General features: G+C 39.0%; 1 protein-coding gene across 1 annotated transcript in view; it reads left to right on the top strand.

Moving 5' to 3' along the window:
- LOC128649747 (phospholipid-transporting ATPase ABCA1-like) overlaps window positions 1-23,817 on the top strand; it is a 2,013,556-nt gene that overhangs the window by 852,262 nt on the left and 1,137,477 nt on the right. Inside the window, exons 19-21 of the mRNA XM_053703184.1 lie at window positions 2,338-2,509; window positions 10,957-11,088; window positions 14,161-14,300. Of these exons, the coding sequence (XP_053559159.1) occupies window positions 2,338-2,509; window positions 10,957-11,088; window positions 14,161-14,300 (444 nt within the window). The remainder of the gene's footprint in view (window positions 1-2,337; window positions 2,510-10,956; window positions 11,089-14,160; window positions 14,301-23,817) is intronic.

Genomic DNA, 23,817 nt, shown 5'->3' with positions numbered 1-23,817 from the left:
TACCAACTTGCTTATATTTTCCCACCTCTAGTTCTTCTTGCAAGAGTGTTCTCCAAAATCATCATGGAACAATTGTTTGTGTTGCTGGTAGCTCCAGCATGGCCTCACAGGTTTTGGTATGCGGATCTTGTCCGGATGTCCAGTTGCCAACCTTGGCCACTTCCATTAAGGCCAGACCTTCTGTCTCAAGTTCCTTTTTTCCATCACAATCTCAAATCATAGAGGTTTCGCTGACTCAGTGATTAATACTATGTTACAGACTTGTAAATCTGTTTCTAGTAAGATTTATTATCGAGTTTGGAAGACTTATGTTTCATGGTGTTCTTCTCATAAATTCTCTTGGTATTCTTTTAGAATTCCTAGAAATTTACAGTTTCTTCAGGATGGTTTGGATAAGGGTTTGTCTGCAAGTTCCTTGAAGGGACAAATCTCTGCTCTTTCGGTTTTATTTCACAGCAAAGCTGCTTGATATTTACTGTTTTTTACAGGCTTTGGTCCGTATCAAGCCTGTCATTAAATCAATCTCTCCTCCTTGGAGTCTTAATTTGGTTTTGAAAGCTTTACAGGCTCCTCCGTATGAGCCTATGCATTCTTTGGACATTAAACTACTTTCTTGGAAAGTGTTGTTCCTTTTGGCCATCTCTTCTGCTAGAAGAGTTTCCGAATTATCTGCTCTTTCTTGTGAATCTCCTGTTCTGATTTTCCATCAGGATAAGGCAGTTTTGCAGACTTCATTTAAATTTCTACCTAAGCTTGTGAATTCTAACAACATTAATAGAGAAATTGTTGTCCCTTCTTTGTGTCCTAATCCTAAGAATTCTTTGGAGAGATCCTTACATTCTTTGGATGTGGTGAGAGCTTTGAAACATTATGTTGAAGCTACTAATTGTTGTCTTTTCTGGTTCTAGGAAATGGCTTCTGCCATTTCCTTGGCATCTTGGTTAAAGCTTTTGCTTCATCAGGCTTATTTGGAGTCGGGTCAGGCCCCACCTCAGAGAATTACAGCTCATTCTACTAAATCAGTCTCTACTTCATGGGCTTTTAAGAATGAAGCTTCAGTTGATCAGATTTGCAAAGCAGCAACTTGGTCTTCTTTGCATACATTTACTAAATTCTACCATTTTGATGTATTTGCTTCTTCGGAAGCAGTTTTTGGTAGAAAAGTTTTTCAGGCAGCTGTTTCAGTTTGATTCCTCTGCTTATGTTTAAGTTTTTTTCTTTTCATTATGAGAATAAACTTATAATTTGGGTTGTGGATTCATTTTTTTCAGCGGAAAATGGCTGTTATTATTTTTCCCTCCCTCTCTAGTGACTCTACTGATGAGTTCCACATCTTGGGTATTAATATCCCATACATCACTAACTCATGGACTCTTTCCAATTACATGAAAGAAAACATAATTTATGTAAGAACTTACCTGATAAAGTCATTTCTTTCATATTGGTAAGAGTCCATGAGACCCACCCTTTTTATGGTGGTTATTATTTTTTTGTATAAAGCACAATTATTTCCAAATTCCTTTGTTGATGCTTTTCATTCCTTTCTTTATCACCCCACTACTTGTCTATTCGTTAAACTGAATTGTGGGTGTGGTGATGGGTGTATTTATAGGCATTCTGAGGTTTGGGAAACTTTGCCCCTCCTGGTAGGATTGTATATCCCATACGTCACTAGCTCATGGACTCTTGCCAATATGAAAGAAATGAATTTATCAGGTAAGTTCTTACTTAAATTATGTTTTTGTGTTCCTTCAAAGGTGATGTGGCCAATCAGCTTATCAACACTGGAGTGAAATTATTTTAGAAGAAATGTTTTAGAGTTTAAAGTGAAGGTACAGCCTCACGGCATTGCATAGACTTATAATAATGAGCAGGAGTTTAAGTCATGAATTTTTTTAAATCTATTTATTTTCTTATATTTTTACCTTTTAAACTGCTCCGCCGATAAGCGCAGCACTCCCGCCTGCCAGCTTGTCTAATTGATTGACAGATGATGATTCTTAAACCAACTAATCCTTGTTCCCCCCCCCCCCGGGGGGGGTTCAGCCCCTTTGTGTAAATGTCATGGCCCGGGGGGAAACATGGATTAGTTGGTTTAAGATCGTCATCTGTCAATCAATTAGACAAGATGGCGGGCAGGAGTTCTGCGCTTATCGGCGGAGAAGTTTAAAGGTAAAAATATAAGAAAATAAATAGATTTTTAAAAAATCATGACTTAAACTCCTGCTCATTTTTATAAGTCTATGCAATGCCGTGAGGCTGTACTTTTAAGATGACCTTCAATTTAAATTCTTTTAAACAAAATCTAACATAGTATGTTTCTCTTTATTTCAAAAGCATTTTCTGAAGCTGAACCCAACCACTTAAGGCAAGGAGTTTCAATTAAAAATCTAGTAAAAATTTACAAAACCGGCAAAAAGACTGCAGTGGATGGCCTTAATGTGAATTTCTATGAAGGACAAATTACATCATTCCTTGGTCACAATGGTGCTGGAAAAACCACTACGATGTATGTATAACTGCCTTCATTAGCTAACATATGTTAAGAGCTGTGGGATTTTTTTCCCCTATAGAATAATAAATTGAAATCAGTGGTGGGATTCAAAAATTTTAGCAACAAATTCGCTAATCTCTATAATACAAAAAGTTAGGAAATTTGGGCTGAGATGTTCGAACATTTACACTTTCAACGTCACTGGTTTAACTCCTTAAAAACAGTTGTCTGTATCATGCATTGATTGAAAAAAAAGCCTAAAGGAGCAAATTCTCATAAATTGTATTCTCTGCTGTTGGTATAACAAGAAATTGGAAATACATTAAAGGGACATGAAACCCATTTTTTTTTCTTTCATGATTCAGATAGGGTATGTGATTTTTTTGATTTTTTATTATTTATATCCAACAAAGAATACAAGATCCATGATATCAGAGAGAGTGAAATATTTCAGTTATCAGACATGTAAATGAAAAAAGAAAGAAAAAACAATATCAAACAAACATGAAATGTATATTACACGTCATATACACAATAGGTTGAGCAAAACTATCTGTCTATTTACTCATTACTCATTGTTGGGGTTTTAAATTATTTATATAAAGGAGGGGGGAAAAGAAGGAGAAAAAAAGAAAAGAAAAAAAGACAGAAACAAAGGACAAAACAAAAACCTAAACAAAAAAAAAAGGACAAAAAAAAAAAGGGGGAAGAGCACCACCAGGGGGGGGGGGAAGGGAGGGAAGGGATAAGGGAAGAGGGGGGGAGGGGGAAATCCCGATTCTCTCTAACCCTCCCTGGATCACCATATGCCCAGCAGAACTATCTCCAAGTTCTTAAATGGAGAGATCATATAATCAATTTCTCTCTCAGGGAAAATCTTAATGAACGGAGCCCATGTATCAAAAAATTCCCTTACATCACGTTCATTATCTATGTTGGTATTTTTTTGTTCTAAAATGCATTGTTTCTTTAAATTATTCCTAATTTCGGAAATAGTTGGTATTGATCTCGTTTTCCATTTTTTACAGACCAAGTATCTAGTAGCCAAAATAGACAAGTTAACTAATTTCTCATTAGGTTGGCCTCCATCTTCAGATTTTAGACAAAATATGATCTGGAACAGTGAGAAAGCTAATAGTTCAATTTTAAGTTTATTCTTAAGCCAGTATTCTAGCTTGCTCCATAAATTTCTCAATCTAGGGCAATGCCAGAACATATGAGTTAGATCAGCAGCTAAATAAGAACATTTGGGGCATTTATTAAATTCCTAATTTCGGACTCTGTGACCCCTTTCCGGGGTAAAGTATGCCCTGTGCAGAAGTTTCAGATGTGCATCTCGCCAATTGGAAGAAAGGGTCGTTTTTATTACTTTGTTCAAAGAAAGTTGAATAGTTTTGTATTCAATATTACTATGTGGAATTAGGGTGTTCCACATCAGGGCCAGATTCTCCAATATAGGGGTGCCTCTGCTAAGGCCCAACATATAATAGCAAGGTGCAATGGACATGGAGCAGTTTTTAGTTATTATTAACCAATTTTCTAATTTGCCCAAGGTCCAGTTCCAGCCAACCTTATGGGCAAGATCTACAATATAATGCCTTATCTGCAGATACGCATAAAAATCTTTGTTTGGCAAATTGAATTCAGTCCTTAACTCTTCAAAAGATTTGACACACTTTCTATCCTGGTCAACTAAGTAAATAACCCTATCCAAACCATTATTCTGCCATCTATTAAAGACCGGAGAATCCAAGCCTGGTTGGAAATTCGGGTTTCTAGTTAAAGGAAGGTATTTTGATGCTATTGAACTTATTGACAGAGATTTGGTTAGTTTGGACCATGCTTTAAGCGGGTTCGAAATTATTTAGAACATAGTTCTTACAAGAAAACCAGTCCACTACTTTGTGGGCTAGGAAACAAAGATTATAGAATCTTAAATTTGGCAATGCCAAGCCTCCCAACTCTCTTGGTACTGTCAGTTTAGAAAGGGCTATCTTAGATCTTTTCCCCTGCTAGATAAATTGCCCAATTGATGAGTTCAATGACCGTACATCTTTTTCGAATAGAATTACTGGGACATTTTGTAGGATATAAAGCAGCTTTGGAAGGAGTACCATTTTGAATAGAGCTGACCGACCGTATATTGAAAGTGGTAGGTTTTGCCAAGCCTTGAGCCTTTCTTTGACATATACTAACATTGGGGTTATATTTACTTTATATAGGTCACCCAAATTGATTGGGATATTGATTCCTAAGTATTTCATTGATTCCATTACCACTCTGAAAGGTATATCTAAATTACTGCTAATGTTTTTCCTAAGCCAGATTAGTTCAGATTTTGAGGCATTTACTTTATACCCTGAGAATGCTCCAAAATCTTCAGTGATCTGCAGGAGCTTTGGAATATTTTGCGCCGTGTTGGAGAGGTAAACAAGCAAATCATCCGCGTATAGTCCGATTTTTATTTCATAATTATGGATTTTTATACCCTCCAGAGAGCTCCTAATCCTGATTGCCAAGGGTTCTATAGCTACATCGAAGAGAAGCAGGGAAAGAGGACAGCCCTGGCGAGTGCCCCTATTTAATGCAATTGGGGGGGAGATGTCATCATTAATAATCAAGCTTGTAAAAGATTGCTTATATAGATTCTCCACAAACTTAGGGAGATTGCCCTCAATCCCAAACTTTGTTAAGGAGAAGATCAAATGTTTATGGGTTACTAAGTCAAAAGCTTTTTCCACATCAATTGACAAAATGGCCAGGTCCGGGGAGTCCTCCTTCCCCGCCCCCTGTGGAGACATTCCCTGGATGTATTCCATAGTAAGAAGTAATTCCCTAATTTTTGCTGAGGAATTGCGGTTATTAAGAAAGCCAGCTTGGTCCGGATGAATTACTTTGGATAAGATAGACTGAAGCCTAGTTGCTAAGATAGATGAAAGGATTTTGTAGTCCGAATTTAACAGTGCGATTGGTCTATAGGACTCTTTGCGTGAAGGGATGATAAAATTTTATAGAACTCGTTGGGCAATCCATCTGGCCCAGCCGCCTTATTAAGAGAGAGTTTGTTAATTGTTTTTTCAATTTCTTCCCTAGTAATAGGAGAATTAAGACTGACAATTTCCTCAGGAGTAGCCATAGGGAATGTGATTTTACTGCAAAATTCAGACGCTTTCTCTATGTTATACTCCTTGCTATTGTAAAGTTGTTGAAAATATTGATGGAATGTACTTGAAATTTCTTCATGCTTGGATAGATACTTCCCATTATGTTGGATTTGGTCAATGTTAGATTTTTTGTTCTCGTTCTTAATTAACTTAGCTAACATTTTACCCGACTTGTTGCCGAATCTATGCAATTTGGCTTGCAGTCTAAGCTCGTTATGGGTTTCCTGAGTTAAATAAAAAGTATCTCTTGCGGCTTTGGCACGTATATATCTTGCCCAATTTAGGGGACTTCTATCAAGTAAATAAAGATTGTAGGAATTGATCACTGAATTACAGGCTTCCTTCTCTCTTACCTTCCTTCTCTTATTTTAAAGAGCAGAATATGCAGTAATTTCCCCTCTGAGGACTGCTTTAGCAGTTTCCCAGAAGATCTCTGTACGTTCCACATAGTTATTGTTAAATTGAGCATATTCCTTGAATTTATTCCTAAGCCACTCCTTAAACTTCAAATCAGTGAAAAAATAATAAGGAAAGAAGAATTGCAAGGTCTTTAATCTCGGATGAGCCACATTACGTTCGAGGGAAATAGGCCCATGATCTGACAGAAAAATTGGCATTATCTCTGATTTTACCTTTGCGGAACTTAGACCATTATCCATTAAAAACAAGTCAATCCTAGATAGAGTTTTATGCGCCTTAGATAGACATGTGAAATCTTGGCTATCAGAATTCTGAGATCTCCAGATGTCTCGCAAAGAGAGAATCTGTTTGATTTTATTAATCAGTTTAAAATCAAGACTTTCTTTCTTTTGTTTCAATAGCTTAGTGTCTCTTCTGAGTCTGTCTATAGGACATTGTGGGGCCATATTGAAGTCTCCCCCCCCCCAGAATTAGGTGGCCTTCGCTACTAAGGAGGAGCTTGGCTTGTAGTAGATCCCAAAACTCAGGATCAGTTTTATTCGGGCCATAAACATTACAAATTGTATATTTTGCCTGACCTACTTTCAGTTTAACCACGACATACCTCCCTCCGGGGTCGGCCTCAGAGTGTAGAATCTCCATTTGGACTCTTTTACCTATGAGTATTGCCACTCCTCTTTTCTTTCCCAAGCTCGGGGCCACAAGGACTTCTCTTACCCAAAATGATTTTAATTTTAATGATTCCTCTAAATTTAGGTGAGTTTCCTGTATAAGACCAATATCAGCTTGGGCTTTCCGTAAATGTGTCAGAATTGCCTTCCGTTTACTGGGGGAAGAAATTCCCCCTACGTTCCAAGATACAACTTTAAAATTATCTAGTTTATACATCATGTTTCTCTAGGACATGAGAAAGAGATAAAGAAGGCTAGGGGAGTAGGGGGGGGGGGGAGAGAGAACCGGGTGGGAGAACAACAAACAAAAAAAAAAAAAGGGAAAACACATATACCACAGGGAAGGGAAAAGGGGGATTCCAAATCCCCAATCTTATGGCTGCCTTCGCCATACATCTGTCTTCATAGATGTTAAAAAAGGAAAAGATAAAACGTAGCCTAAGTTCTAACGTGTGTTTATGTGTCTAGGGTCTTAAAAAGATTTTCTGCAAATTGACTATCCTCAACAATATGCGTTGTCCCTTTTATTACCACTTTAAGTTTTGAAGAATAAATCAGGGCCGCCCTGTACCCCTGTTGAATGAATTTAGAACAGATTGGGGTCAGCTCTCTTCTCTTTAAAGCTGTGTCCGCCGAAAAATCCTGAAAAATCAGGATTCTATTGTCTTCTATCATAATTGGTTGATTTTTTCGAAAATACTGCAGTAGTAAGTCTTTGTCTCTATAGTTAAGTAATCTTGTGATTACAGGTCGAGGTCTACTACTGTTATTACTATCTATACGGGGAGCACCTATTCTATGGGCTCTTTCAACTATAATCGGAGGGTGTGTAGACGGGATTTTTAGAGCAATAGTGAGTGTGTCGGATATAAAGGTATCAAGATTTTCAAATTGTTTACTTTCAGGAAGACCAATTATTCTTAAAGTATTCCGTCTAGAACGGTTTTCAAGGTCCTCTAGCCTATCCATCATTTTTTGTAAATTTTTAGTTGAGGTCTCCATTTTAGTACTATGTGAAATTGCTTGATCTTCCAGATGCGAGACCCTCTGCTCTACTTCCTGCAGTCTATTCGAGAACTGCCTTACCTCTTGGGTCAAAGAGGAAATATCTTGTTTGATTTCAAGCTTAAGTAAGTCAAATTTAGGGGCAAGTGCCTCCGCAATATTAGCCACTAGTGTCTGCATGTTAAGACTTTCTGGTGTTGCTGCGAGATTAATAGGATTTGTTAAATGTTCAACAACTATATCCTGTGTATTCTTAAGTTTCCTGTCTCTCTGCCTCCCAGAGGGGTTTTATGGGAGTTAGAAAGAAATTTATCCATGTACCACATGGTTGGGAGTGAAGGTGGAGTGCAAAAAGAAAAAAAAGGCTGAGCAAACTTTATAAGTGCAATATATAGTGTGGACATTGTTAATTAAGGGAAAGTGAGGTTTTGCCAGTGCAAGGAAAGTGGGGGACTTGTGTTGAGGGGCTCCAGGGGCCCAAAAAAGTGCAAGGAGCTCAAGGCCCGTTAGTAACGTGATTACGTGATTTATAGTGAGTGGTACAGGTAAGTTAGCTATAGCTTCTACTTATAAGGAACGTGTGAAAAGTAAAGATTTATAGTTGGCGGGAAGTTAGAATAAACTTATTGTAACACCTGGTGAAGATTCCTCTTTATCTCAATTGGCCCCACACTTCGTTTCAAGAAGGGGGGTAACCTAAAATTTAAGATACTATCTTACGACCCCAGAGTATTAGGTGTTTCAATTCCTAAAGGGTTAGGAAGGTGCTGTACTTTATTGATTTAGACAAACCTTCAAGAGTAAGTTTTACAACCCAATTAAGGGTTGCTATGACTCCTCTCTTTTTTTTTTTTTTTTTTTTTTTCCTTTTCTTCAACAATAGATACAAATATCTGACAGTGGAGGAAAGTTATATTTTCTAACAATGCAGCAATTTTTATACTACTTAAGTGTTGCAGTAATTTAACTTCCTGCTATATTAAAAAAAAGTTTTAATTGACTGCTATTGCTCTCAGTTCCTAGGTGTATCCCTGAGAGAAAAAAAGAAAAAAAAAGACAACCTGGTAAAAAACAAAAAACAAAAAAAAACAAAAGGGAAGAGGAACAGAGTTTCTCTTAATGCAGTGTATCACTAAACACACATGTCTAAAGAAGGAAAAACATTGTAACTTTTGATACTGCAGTGTTCCTTGAACAACTTAACAATTTAACCAATTTAACCTCTTGATAGAAAACAAAAAACAAAACAAAAAACAACAAAAAAAAAAAATGAGGCTTGGCAAAAGCTGCTTTGAGTCATCCAGGGTGTTTAGTTCAGATAAGTTCAAGCAAAACAAAAAACCTTCTCCAGAGGTTGAGCTGTATACACAAAGATGCTTCAGCCAAGCTGTAAAATATAGAGGCTTAGCAGGAATAAAATTAGCAGTGTAATGCTTTCGCCTCTTGATGCTTTTATTGCTGTTTTATACTATTAATCCAGTGTTCTTTTCTTCTCTCATCTCACCCCTTCCTTTCTCTCCTTCCATACACTTGACCCCCCCTAGGCAATTGGTGTCTTCTATATTGTACCCCCTTCTCCTCTTGAGCCTCTCTGCCCTTGCAACTATGTTGTAACCTCCAATTACCACTGGGTGCAGCTCCTGTGGTAAATCCCCTTGCATGATATTATCTGTAGGAGTTGTAAATAATACAGGGGTATGTTATTAAAGATTCTGCATTAGGCAGAAGCTATCAACATATTAATATCTCCTAGGGGGTACATCTAGAAAGACCTTTAGCCCACGATTAGCCCTTCTCCTCCAACCGACAATTGATCTGGACAAAGTCCTGCAAAGCTCACCTTCTGCCGGCCGTTTTCCTCACACCACCTGGGATATATACACTGAGGCTTCCAGGGACAGGAGTCCGTGTGGAGTAGCTAACTTCCACCTGTCTTCCTCCGCCGCTGAACAGCTTCAGCACACCCTTCACAGCCCCTCCTCCTCTCTCGCAGCACCGGTGGGAGAGGAGTGAGAGGCAATGACTCCAAGAACCAGGGCGGGGGTAGAGCAGCGGACCGGACTGTAGATGATCCTTCAACGACACACCAGGTCAGTACTCCCCCCCTCTCTCGCAACTCCGGTGGGAGAAGGGGGAGTCTGTGGTAGAAGAAACTGGTCCGGCTCCTCAGCTGTAACCTGGCAGGACGCCAGGAGGTCAGTCAGGTGTTAGGACACCGCCGTGCAAATACAGTCCTTGACAAGGATATGGCGGCAGAAGGCGAGAAGAATCCTAAAGCCGGGAGCGGTGAGTCCTGAGGGAGGGAGGGGGAAAAAGCGGGAGTCTCTGGCTAGGTAGTGGATGTTGTAGAATTCTAGCGTTCTGTGACTCAATTTTGTAGGGAGGAGTGAGAGAGTCTGAGAGAGGGTATGAGGGGAAGCAGCCCCAGGAGGATTTTAAGGTAATATTCACTGTTGCTTTTCTGTGAATAGAGACCCGATTAGTTCAGGTGGCAATACCAGATCCAGTAGAACTTGTCTAAAAAACAGTGCGATGGGGGGGCACTGTTAGGTTCCCAGAACGATATATCTGTCTATCCCTGTAGCCACCCTTGTTCTTGGGGTAAGGCGCGAAAGGATTACCGCCAGCAGCTGTTGGGACTGGAGCAGGGAGCACAGCCTCAATTACTTGCTCCTCCTCCACCGGAAACCAGGCTATGTGATTTTAAACAACTTTCCAATTTAATTCTATTATCAAATTTGTTTTGTTCTCTTAGTATCATTTGTTGAAAAGGATACCTAGGTAGGCTCACAAATAGCTGATTGGAGGTTGCACATATATGACTCATGTTATTGACTCCCCCAATGCATTCAGCTAGCTCCCAGTAGTGTATTGCTGCTTCTTCAACAAATGATACAGAATACAGCAAATTTCATAATAGATGTAAATTGGAAAATTCTTTCAAATTGTATGCTCTACCTGAACCAAGAAAACATTGCATTTCATGTTCCTTTAAAGGAAAAACAATTTTACAGTATACAGCCTTTAAGGAAGATGGCATCACTCAACCACCAATTCTTGAGAACATGGGAAATTTTAGGAACAGGTTTGCAAGAACTGGTAAGAAACGGTGAATCCCACCACTGATTAAAATACATATTATCTTAGTAAAATGTTAGATTTTTTCACTTAAGAATGAAACAATACACTTCATATTTTTCAGGTCCATTTTGACAGGTCTTTTTCCGCCTACATTTGGGACTGCATATATATATGGAAAGGATATTCGGACAGAGATGGATAGCATAAGAAAAGACATGGGAATGTGTCCACAGCACAACGTACTATTTGATCAGTAGGTTTATTTTTATTGACATTGTGCAAGAATTTAAAATGTAAATATTGCCAAGGGAATCCATTAGAATTAACATTTAATCAATATTTCTTGATGTCTTGGTTTTAGTAGAGAGGTGTGAGATTGTCTTAATTTTGCTCTCATTAAGAAACGATTAGTAAAAGACAAAAAAAAAAATCACAAATAATTAGATCAGTTTGTAAAATACAGTTTAATATAACCAAGACTGTATCAATTTATTATAATCTTAATTTTAATTATTTGCGCTATATATTGATGAAAAACAACTATGGACATTTAAGTTGTGGAATGAATTTGTATAAGATCAAAGATTTTCAAATCATCTGGTAATTAGGAGTGGGCATATGTTTTGCAACAATCAAAAAATTAAACTAATTTTAACACATTTTTTCATTGGTTTCGAATTTCGAAGGTTTGTACAACATTCTAACATTCGTTTAATGTAATTGTATTTGTAATGCTTTATTTAAATGTAATATTCTATTAAAATTTTTCTAATAATTCAATTTGAGTTATGCAATATTCAAATTCTAAAAAGTCTAATTTATATATTTGTAATGGTATTTCTAATGCTTTCTTTTAATGTAATATTCAAATTATGCAATATTCGAAATAGAAACATTCAAATTGATATATTTTTATCTATCATGCATCAATTTACTAAATTCCCTAATAAATGAACTATTGAACTTCTGAATAGTATTTGTTAAATAGAATGTTGCATTCAAAATTTCGATTGTGGACATTCAATCAAATTATGTACATTCGAAAACGAAAGTGATATTTGAAAACTGTAAATAACATTCAGTTATAGAATTTTTAAGAATATGCGTTTTTATCAACATATGTAAATCAAATTTATACAATAGCATTTGTTCTAACATTCAAATTTGAATATAAACACATTTGCCCTTCCCTACTGGTAATCAGCTGATCAAATCTGTAAGGTATATTAGTGAAATCTGCTTTAGACTGAACCAAATTGAATTAATTCAGCATGCATAGACGATGAAAAATTGTATTAAACACTATATAAAAAAAATAGAAAGGTGTTATAAATGGACAACTTGTCTGAAATGTTCAGCAAAGGAGTGGAACTCTCACAAAAACAAATAGAACAGAACAGTGTGTGACATACAGCATTATTAAAAATCAAACATTTGAGCAAAAACATGTTTTGAATTAATGAAATATAAAAAACACTATTAATTTTATAGTTATGGCAAAAATTATTTTCATTTGTTGTTTAAATAGTGACAAAATAAGTGTAAAGTTTGTGTCTATAAAACAATGGGGGCTGCCATGTTGTAACTTAGGTTACTTTCTCTGCTTTGGCCAATAAGAGAGAGTTATAAATAGGTCACTAGAGTGTGCAGCCAATGGCTGTGTGGAATATAACAGTGTTCTGCACTTCCATTTCTAACAGGAACTGAAATCTCACAAATTCAATTAAAGAGTGGAAATACAGAAAGAGGGGACAAAATAAATAATAAAAGTATATTGAATATTTATATATATATATATATATATATATATATATATATATATATATATATGTGTGTGTGTGTGTAATTTTCGGTGCTCTGACAAAATGCAGAAGGACATTTGGCAGACGGACATTTGGCAGACGGACATTTGGCCGACAGACAGAAAGCTAAAGAATGTTCCGATGACGGCTGAGGGCAGATGCGTTCCAGAGTGCTCTGTTCTAATCAGAGCCTCGGGCACCGCAACTGCCTCTGGGAACCTTACCATGGGTCCCAGACGCACGTCTTGTAATTCTCTGTCTGGGAAATTATCTATCTATCAAATCTATCTATTTATCAAATCTATCTATCGTATCTATCAAATGCATCTATTGCATCTATTGATCTATCTATCTAATCTATGTATCTATCTATCAAATCTATCTATCTATCTCGTGGCCGGACTGTTATCTGACAGCCACTTGTGTTTTGGCCAAATGTCCGTCGGCCAAATGTCCATCGGCCAAATGTCCATCGGCCAAATGTCCATCGGCCAAATGTCCGTCTGCCAAATGTCCGTCGGCTAAAAGTCCGGCCACGGTAATTTTCATATTATATTTCCATCTCAAAGTGTTTTATGTCCCTTTAACTTTTACCTCTATCTTGGTCATTCTTCTATTTTACCATAATAATTTAGTTTATATGCCAAAAATATAGTGTCATGAGCGAGTGTCTTTTGCAAATATTATAAGTGAAGAGAGAGAGCCAAGATTGGTGGATATGGCAATGAGAGAGCCTTAGAATTTTTTGCAAAAATATATAGCTTGTAGGCAGTGAGTTTGACCAGTAGAGGAAATAAAAGAATAATAAACCGCACTGAAGATAGATGGCATTAATGGGTGATTGCAATAGGTAAGACTAAAAGTCTTCTATTGGGTATTGTAGGGATCATCAACTTTAGGGATTGTTATAGTAGTACTTTCATTAAAGGGACAGCCTACTTAAAAATTGTTATTGTTTAAATAGATAGATAATCCCTTTATTTCCCATTCCTCCGTTTTGCATAACCAAGGCTGTTATATTAATCCACTTTTTACATCTATGATTACCTTGTATCTAAGCCTCTGCAGACTGCCCCTTATCTCAGTGCATTGCCATCTTGCAATTTAGCCAATCAATGCTGCTTATTGTATAACAATTATTATCCATTGGAGTGAGCACAATGTTACCTATATGGCACACACAAACTAGCACTGACTGGCTGTTGTGCAAGATTTAAAAAGCTAATAAAAAGCACTGCGATAAGGGGCGGCCTGCAAGATCCTAGAAACAGACAGGCAAATGTATAAAGTATATTAATATAACAATGTTGGTTGTGCAAAGCTGGGGAATGGGTAGTAAAGGTGTTATCTATCCTCTTAAACAATCAAGTAAACATTCCTTTTAAATCCATACTAAAAAAATAATTTTCAGCCTTCAATGCTCAGTTATTCCAAATGAATTAGATTATTTATGTTGTCCTTGTATTAAGCTCCATATGATATATGTTATAATATGTTTATCTCAATGTTTACCTTACAAACAGACTTACAGTAGAAGAGCACCTTTATTTCTATGCTCAATTAAAAGGATGTGACTCAAAGCAAGTGAAGGAGATCATGGAAACTATGTTGGAAGATGTTGGTTTGCCGCATAAGAGAAAGGAACTGGTGAAAAACCTCTCAGGTATAATTATACTTACAGATTTATGTGGGTAGTTTGGATTTAAAGAAAAGCTGAACGTACAATGAACGCAGCTTGTTTTTATCTTCTCAGGAAGGTTCTGTAATTTGAAGTCTAATGTAAAAACTTTTGTTCATACCATTTAAAACAAAAATGTTTTTAAACAAACAGGAACAGATTACAAGTGGGCTGCTATTTAGCAATTTTACTCGCACACAAATACCTCCAGAAGTAAACTTTTAATATGCGTGTGTTTGTCTATTACAAGTTGAAAGTAAAATGTTTGCTCTTGAGTGAAAGCGGACATGTGCTAACTTCAGGACTTCAGATATCGTGACCGTGTTAACTTCTTCTCTCCATAGACTTCAATGAAGGGTTAAACCAAAGGTAGTTACATTCCAATGTTCTTCACATAGAGAGAAATATTTTATTTATATGATGTACATGTACACACATATAAATATATATATAGGTATGTGTATAAATATATATATATATATATATATATATATATATATATATATATATATATATATATAGTGTGTGTGTAGAAAAGTGTTTGGTGAAGCGCTGGCACAGTAAACTATTGAAACCTTAAAACATATATATACTGTATATATTAAAAAATGGTTACCAATAAATGGCTGGGAGGGAATGTACTATGTAATCTATAGTCACTCTCAGTTAGCATGTTAGAAAGACAAATATAAATATAAACATAGGTGGCATAAGTCCGGAAACGAACATCTTTTGTTATGTGCAATCTTGAAATGTTCACAAAGAGAGTATTCTTATGCTAGATCTATAGATGTGGAAGCCAAACTGTCTGACTGTTGGAAAGTAGAAAAAATGGCTACTTACAAAACTTAACCTCAATCAAGATGAGGTAAGTAAATGCCCGTCACAGTATCCTAGAGGAGATCTATGTGGTCCCCATAGTCCCTTAGATTTGTGGAAACTCTATGAGGAGGATCCTTCTGTGTGTGGCTTGGAAGGCAGAAAATTTCCTCTCTCATGCAGATGTGGATATAAAATGAGAGAAAACATAATAATAGTGCAACTCCGTTTGTACTATTAGATAGCTATAATGTACAGGGCAAGCTTATCACAAATTATTTATAAGCAATGTCTAAACAATTCTACCTATTTCGGTATTAAAATGAATGAAATGCCTACTTACAAAACTTCAGGTAAGTAAAAACACTGCAGGGTAATCAGGTTGAAGTTATGTAATCCATGATATCCGCCGCCAGAATCTTGATGGTTTACAGTTCAACTTCTTCTTCCGTGCTCCCTGGAGTTTGGTGTAGGTCTTAGAAACTTCCCTCCAGAAGTTAAGGAAGTATGGAACGTAAACAGGGACACAATAACAGTGCAATCCTGTTTATTAAAAGAGTTTGATACTATCCCTCCAAATTGCCCCATAAGGGATATGCTCACATTAAATGTCCTCAATGTTATGAAGTATAACAAAACAGTTATAACAAAACAGTTATAAAAACATTCGGCCAGATTACGAGTTTTGCGTTAGAGGCTATGCGATGCTAACGAGCAATCTTTACTCACCGCTCACTTACCTGCAGCACTGGTATTACGAGTTTTTACAAACCCGTCGTTAAAAGACAAGAAGTGAGCGTTGAGCAAAATTTTGCTCCTTACCGCACTTAAATACCAGCGCTGCTTAAGTCAGCGGTGAGCTGGTCGTATTTGCTCGTGCACGATTTAACCATAGGAATCAACGGGGAGAGCCGGCTCAGAAAAAGTCTAACACCTGCAAAAAAGCAGCATAAAACTTAGTAACGCAGCACTATTGATTCCTATGGGGAAATAAAATGTATGTTTACACCTAACACCCTAACATGAACCCCGAGTCTAAACACCCCTAATCTTACACTTATTAACCCCTAATCTGCCGCCCCCGATATCGCCGACACCTACATTATTCTTATTAACCCCTAATCTGCCGCTCCAGACACCGCCGCCACCTACATTATATTTATGAACCCCTAATCTGCTGCCCCAAACATCACCGACACCTACATTATATTTATTAACCCCTAATATGCCGCCACCACCTACCTACATTTATTAACCCCTAATCTGCCGCCCCCAACGTCGCCGCCACTATACTAAATGTATTAACCCCTAAACCTAAGTCTAACCCTAACCCTAACACCCCCTAACTTAAATATAATTTAAATAAATCTAAATAAAATTATTATAATTAGTTAAATTATTCCTATTTAAAACTAAATACTTACCTATAAAATAAACCCTAAGGTAGCTACAATAAAACTAATAGTTACATAATAGTAATAGTTAAATTAAATTAAATTAGCTAAAGTACAAAAAACCCCCCACTAAATTACAGAAAATTATAAACAAATTACAAGATATTTAAACTAATTACACCTAATCTAATAGCCCTATCAAAATAAAAAAAGCCCCCCAAAATAAAAAAACCCTAGCCTAAACTAAACTACCAATAGCCCTTAAAAGGGCCTTTTGCAGTGGCATTGCCCCAAAGTAATCAGCGGGACGGTCTAATCAAGCTCTGGAACAGTTCCTCCGTTGCTATGTCTCAGATCACCACAATAATTGGTCTGAATTGTTACCTTAGGCAGAGTTTGCTCGTAATAGTGCTATTAATGCTTCCTCCAAGTTATCCCCGTTCATAGCGAATTATGGGTTTCAACCATCCTTGTTGCCCGATTCATTCATGTCTCAGGGTATTCCGGCTTTGGAGGAGCATCTCTAGCAACTCCGTTCCACGTGGGTGCAGATTCAGGATTGCCTTCATCGTTCTATGCAGCACCAAAAGTTCCAGGCTGATCGTAGGCGTCTGCCCGCACCTTTCTACCAGGTTGGTGAGAGAGTTTGGCTGTTCTCCCACAACTTGAACCTTCATGTGCCTTCCAATAAATTGGCTCCCCGTTATGTTGGTCCTTTTTGAATACTCCAACGGGTTAATCCTGTGGCCTACGCTCTTGACCTTCCTCCTGCTATGCGCATCTCCAATGTTTTTCATGTCTCCCTCTTGAAACCATTGGTTTGTAATCATTTTACCACTGTGTTGCCTCGTCCCCGTCCTATCTTTGTTGACAACCATGAGGAGTATGAGGTCAGCAGCATTATTGACTCTCGTATGTCCAGGGGCCGTGTACAGTATTTGGTTCACTGGAGAGGCTACGGTCCGGAGGAGCGTTCTTGGGTTCCCTCCTCTGATGTTCATGCTCCCGCCCTCCTCCGTGCCTTCCATGCCCGTTTCCCCAATAAGCCTTTTGTCCTCCCGCGGTGGAGGGGTCGTTGAGGGGAGGGTACTGTCAGGGTTTTTTCCCTGTTGTGTTTGCCATGTGCTGCTGGCAGCCATTTTACTCACCTCTCTTCCTGACTATGGTGCATTGTGGGGGATGCTGCTCAATTCCTGCACTTCCTTTTATGGCCAGACTGGTGTGCATCATCCATGTGAGACAGGATGCAGTCTCAGAATTGTGATGTCATCACTTATTATTTAAAGGGTCTCTGTTCAGTATGCTTTGCCTTTGCATTGTCTAAGACATGTTTGTGAGAGTTCCTGTGTATTACCTGGCTGCCTGACATCCTTCCTGGTTCCTGATCCCTAGCTTGTTCCTGACTCTGCTGTTTTCCTTGTTCCTGATTCCGGCTCGTCTGACTATTCGCTTTGGCTCCTGACTCGGCTCGTCTGATTACCAGCTCTGGTTTTGATTCCTGGCTTGTTATTTGACTTGTGGACTTTGTATTATTTTTTGCTATTAATAAAGGTGTGATTATTTTGCACTTCTCGTCTCAGTCTGATTCCTGGCACCCTGACACATTGCCCTTAAAAGGGCAGTTAGCTCTTTTGCGGCCCAAAGTCCCTAACCTAAAAATAAAACCCACCCAATACACCCTTAAAAAACCTAACACTAACCCCCTGAAGATCGACTTACTGTTCTTAAGATACGACATCCATCCTCAAGGAAGCGGCAGAAGTCTTCATGCAACCGGGTCAAAGTCCTCAACGAAGCCGGGAGAAGCCTTCATCCAAGCTGGGCGAAGTGGTCCTCCAGAGGGGCAGAAGTCTTCATCCAGACGGCATCTTCTATCTTCATCCATCCAACGCGGAGAGAGGCTCCATCTTCAAGACATCCAACGCAGAGCATCCTCTTCATCTGACGGACTAAAGAAGAATGAAGGTACCTTTAAGTGACAACATCCAAGATGGCATCCCTTAGATTCCGATTGGCTGATAGAATTTTATCAGCCAATCGGAATTAAGGTAGAAAAAATCCTATTGACTGATGCAATCAGCCAATAGGATTGACGTTCAATCCTATTGGCTGATGCAATCAGCCAATAGGATTGAGCTCACATTTTATTGGCTGTTCCAGCAACAATTAGTGGAATTGGGTATTCCACAAATTCAAGCCCATGTTGAAGCAGCAGGCACTTAAAACTTTGGAAATAGATACACTTACGTATTTAGGTGCATTTTTCTTTATCCTAAAAATTTAAGAAAGGAGCACTATAGCAATAGGATATCTAGGTTTCTCCTGTTAAGTGTGGTCAGTCCACAGGTCATCATTACTTCTGGGATATTAACTCCTCCCCAACAGGAAGTGCAAGAGGATTCACCCAGCAGAGCTGCTATATAGCTCCTCCCCTCTACGTCACCCCCAGTCATTCTCTTGCACCCAACGAATAGATAGGATGTGTGAGAGGACTGTGGTGATTATACTTAGTTTTATACCTTCAATCAAAAGTTTGTTATTTTATAATAGCACCGGAGTGTGTTATTCCTTCTCTGGTAGAATTTGAAGAAGAATCTACCTGAGTTTTTTCTATGATTTTAGCCGGAGTAGTTAAGATCATATTGCTGTTTCTCGGCCATCTGAGGAGAGGTAAACTTCAGATCAGGGGACAGCGGGCAGATTAATCTGCAAGAGGTATGTAGCAGCCTATTATTTTCTGACAATGGAATTGATGAGAAAATTCTGCCATACCGATATAATGCAAACTCAGCCTTAAATGCAGTAGCAGCAACTGGTATCAGGCTGTCATGTATGTATATTTTACACTTCAGTATTCTGGGGAATGGCACTTCACTGGAATTATACTGTATGCATAAGACTTTAGCCTATTTTGCAGGGACTAGCAACAGGCTTTTTAATAACACTTAATTTACTTATGTTAAACGTTTTTTGCTGGCATGTAAAATCGTTTAATTTTCTGAGGTACTGGGTGAAAAAATGTTTTGGGCACTATTTTTTCCACTTGGCAGTTGTTTTTATTTAATTTATGACAGTTTACTGATCTTTCTCACTGTTGTGTATGAAGGGGAGGGGCCTTTTTTGGCGCTTTTGCTACGCATCAAAAAATTCAGTCAGAAGTTTATTGTCTTCCCTGCATGATCCGGTTCATCTCTACAGAACTCAGGGGTCTTCAAAACTTGTTTTGAGGGAGGTAATCACTCACAGCAGAGCTGTGAGATTGTAGTTGACTGTGATAAAAAACGTTTATTTCTGTATTTTTTTTTTTCTGCTATCAGGGTTAGTTATCCTTTGCTAATGGGAGCAATCCTTTGCTAAAAGTGTGTTTTTTACAAAGATTTGATGCTATAACTTTTCAGTTTATCAATTTTCAACTGTCATAACTTTTTCTGTGCTTCTTATAGGCACAGTACGTTTTCATATTATAGTAAATTACTTGAGAAGTATTTCCAAATTGCTAGTTTATTTGCTAGTGTGTTAAACATGTCTGATTCAGAGGAAGATATCTGTGCTATATGTGCTAAAGCCAAAGTGGAGCCCAATAGAAATTTATGTACTAACTGTATTGATGCTACTTTAAATAAAAGTCAATCTGTGCAAATTGAACATATTTCACCAAACAACGAGGGGAGAGTTATGCCGACTAACTCGCCTCACGTGTCAGTACCTGCGTCTCCCGCTCGGGAGGTGCATGATATTGTAGCGCCGAGTACATCTGGGCGGCCATTACAAATCACATTACAGGATATGGCTACTGTTATGACTGAAGTTTTGGCTAAATTACCAGAACTAAGAGGTAAGCGTGATCACTCTGGGGTGAGAACAGAGTGCGCTGATAATATTAGGGCCATGTCAGACACTGCGTCACAATTTGCAGAACATTAGGACGGAGAGCTTCATTCTGCGGGTGACGGTTCTGATCCAAACAGACTGGATTCAGATATTTCAAATTTTAAATTTAAGCTGGAAAACCTCCGTGTATTACTAGGGGAGGTGTTAGCGGCTCTGAATGATTGTAACACAGTTGCAATACCAGAGAAAATGTGTAGGTTGGATAAATATTTTGCGGTACCGTCGAGTACTGACGTTTTTCCTATACCTAAGAGACTTACTGAAATTGTTACTAAGGAGTGGGATAGACCCGGTGTGCCGTTCTCACCCCCTCCAATATTTAGAAAGATGTTTCCAATAGACGCCACCACACGGGACTTATGGCAAACGGTCCCTAAGGTGGAGGGAGCAGTTTCTACTTTAGCTAAGCGTACCACTATCCCGGTGGAGGATAGCTGTGCCTTTTCAGATCCAATGGATAAAAAGTTAGAGGGTTACCTTAAGAAAATGTTTGTTCAACAAGGTTTTATATTGCAACCTCTTGCATGCATTGCGCCTGTCACGGCTGCAGCAGCATTTTGGTTTGAGTCTCTGGAAGAGACACTTGAATCAGCTCCATTAGATGAGATTACACACAAGCTTAAAGCCCTTAAGTTAGCTAACTCATTTATTTCGGATGCCGTAGTACATTTAACTAAACTTACGGCTAAGAATTCCGGATTCGCCATTCAGGCGCGCAGAGCACTGTGGCTAAAATCCTGGTCAGCTGATGTTACTTCTAAATCTAAATTGCTTAATATTCCTTTCAAAGGGCAGATCTTATTCGGGCCCGGGTTGAAAGAAATTATCGCTGACATTACAGGAGGTAAAGGCCATGCCCTGCCTCAAGACAGAGCCAAACCTAAGGCTAGACAGTCTAATTTTCGTTCCTTTCGTAATTTCAAAGCAGGAGCAGCATCAACTTCCTCTGCACCAAAACAGGAAGGAGCTGTTGCTCGCTACAGACAAGGCTGGAGACCTAACCAGTCCTGGAACAAGGGCAAGCAGGCCAGGAAACCTGCTGCTGCCCCTAAGACAGCATGAATCGAGGGCCCCCGATCCGGGAACGGATCTAGTGGGGGGCAGACTTTCTCTCTTCGCCCAGGCTTGGGCAAGAGATGTCCAGGATCCCTGGGCGTTAGAGATCATATCTCAGGGATACCTTCTGGACTTCAAATTCTCTCCCCCAAGAGGGAGATTTCATCTGTCAAGGTTGTCAACAAACCAAATAAAGAAAGAGGCGTTTCTACGCTGCGTACAAAATCTTTTGTTAATGGGAGTGATCCATCCGGTTCCGCGGTCGGAACAAGGACAAGGGTTTTACTCAAATCTATTTGTGGTTCCCAAAAAAGAGGGAACTTTCAGGCCAATCTTGGATTTAAAGATCCTAAACAAATTCCTAAGAGTTCCATCGTTCAAAATGGAAACTATTCGGACAATTTTACCCATGATCCAAAAGGGTCAGTACATGACCACAGTGGATTTAAAGGATGCTTACCTTCACATACCGATTCACAAAGATCATTACCGGTATCTAAGGTTTGCCTTTCTAGACAGGCATTACCAGTTTGTAGCTCTTCCATTCGGATTGGCTACGGCTCCAAGAATCTTCACAAAGGTTCTGGGTACTCTTCTGGCGGTACTAAGACCGCGAGGAATTTCGGTAGCTCCGTACCTAGACGACATTCTGATACAAGCTTCAAGCTTTCAAACTGCCAAGTCTCATACAGAGTTAGTACTGGCATTTCTAAGGTCGCATGGATGGAAGGTGAACGAAAAGAAGAGTTCTCTCTTTCCACTCACAAGAGTTCCCTTCTTGGGGACTCTTATAGATTCTGTAGAAATGAAGATTTACCTGACAGAAGACAGGTTAACAAAGCTTCAAAATGCATGCTGTGTCCTTCATTCCATTCAACACCTGTCAGTAGCTCAATGCATGGAGGTGATCGGCTTAATGGTAGCGGCAATGGACATAGTACCCTTTGCACGCCTACATCTCAGACCGCTGCAATTGTGCATGCTAAGTCAGTGGAATGGGGATTACTCAGACTTGTCCCCTACTCTGAATCTGGATCAAGAGACCAGAAATTCTCTTCTATGGTGGCTTTCTCGGCCACATCTGTCCAGGGGGATGCCATTCAGCAGGCCGGACTGGACAATTGTAACAACAGACGCCAGCCTACTAGGTTGGGGCGCTGTCTGGAATTCTCTGAAGGCTCAGGGACAATGGAATCAGGAGGAGAGTCTCCTACCAATAAACATTCTGGAATTGAGAGCAGTTCTCAATGCCCTTCTGGCTTGGCCCCAGTTAACAACTCGGGGGTTCATCAGGTTTCAGTCGGACAACATCACGACTGTAGCTTACATCAACCATCAGGGAGGGACAAGAAGCTCCCTAGCAATGATGGAAGTATCAAAGATAATTTGCTGGGCAGAGTCTCACTCTTGCCATCTGTCAGCAATCCACATCCCGGGAGTGGAGAACTGGGAGGCGGATTTCTTAAGTCGTTCATCCGGGGGAGTGGGAACTTCATCCGGAGGTCTTTGCCCAAATACTTCGACGTTGGGGCAAACCAGAGATAGATCTCATGGCGTCTCGACAGAATGCCAAGCTTCCTCATTACGGGTCCAGATCCAGGGATCCGGGAGCGGTTCTGATAGATGCTTTGACAGCACCTTGGACCTTCGGGATGGCTTATGTGTTTCCACCCTTCCCGATGCTTCCTCGATTGATTGCCAGAATCAAACAGGAGAGAGCATCAGTGATTCTAATAGCGCCTGCATGGCCACGCAGGACTTGGTATGCAGACCTGGTGGACATGTCATCCTGTCCACCTTGGTCTCTACCTCTGAAACAGGACCTTCTGATCCAGGGTCCCTTCAAACATCAAAATCTAATTTCTCTGAAGCTGACTGCTTGGAAATTGAACGCTTGATTTTATCAAAACGTGGGTTTTCTGAGTCAGTTATTGATACCTTAATACAGGCTAGGAAGCCTGTTACCAGAAAGATTTACCATAAGATATGGTGCAAATACTTATATTGGTGCGAATCCAAGAGTTACTCATGGAGTAAGGTTAGGATTCCGAGGATATTGTCTTTTCTACAAGAAGGTTTAGAAAAGGGTTTATCCGCTAGTTCCTTAAAGGGACAGATTTCAGCTCTGTCCATTCTTTTACACAAACGTCTGTCAGAAGTTCCGGACGTTCAAGCTTTTTGTCAGGCTTTAGCTAGGATCAAGCCTGTGTTTAAAACTGTTGCTCCACCATGGAGTTTGAACTTAGTTCTTAATGTTTTACAGGGTGTTCCGTTTGAACCCCTTCATTCCATTGATATCAAGCTGTTATCTTGGAAAGTTCTATTTTTAATGGCGATTTCCT

Source organism: Bombina bombina, chromosome 2 (genome assembly GCF_027579735.1).
Source record: "Bombina bombina isolate aBomBom1 chromosome 2, aBomBom1.pri, whole genome shotgun sequence".
In the NCBI taxonomy this organism is placed as follows: Eukaryota; Metazoa; Chordata; class Amphibia; order Anura; family Bombinatoridae; genus Bombina; species Bombina bombina.
This window is presented reverse-complemented; position numbering and strand designations above follow the sequence as displayed.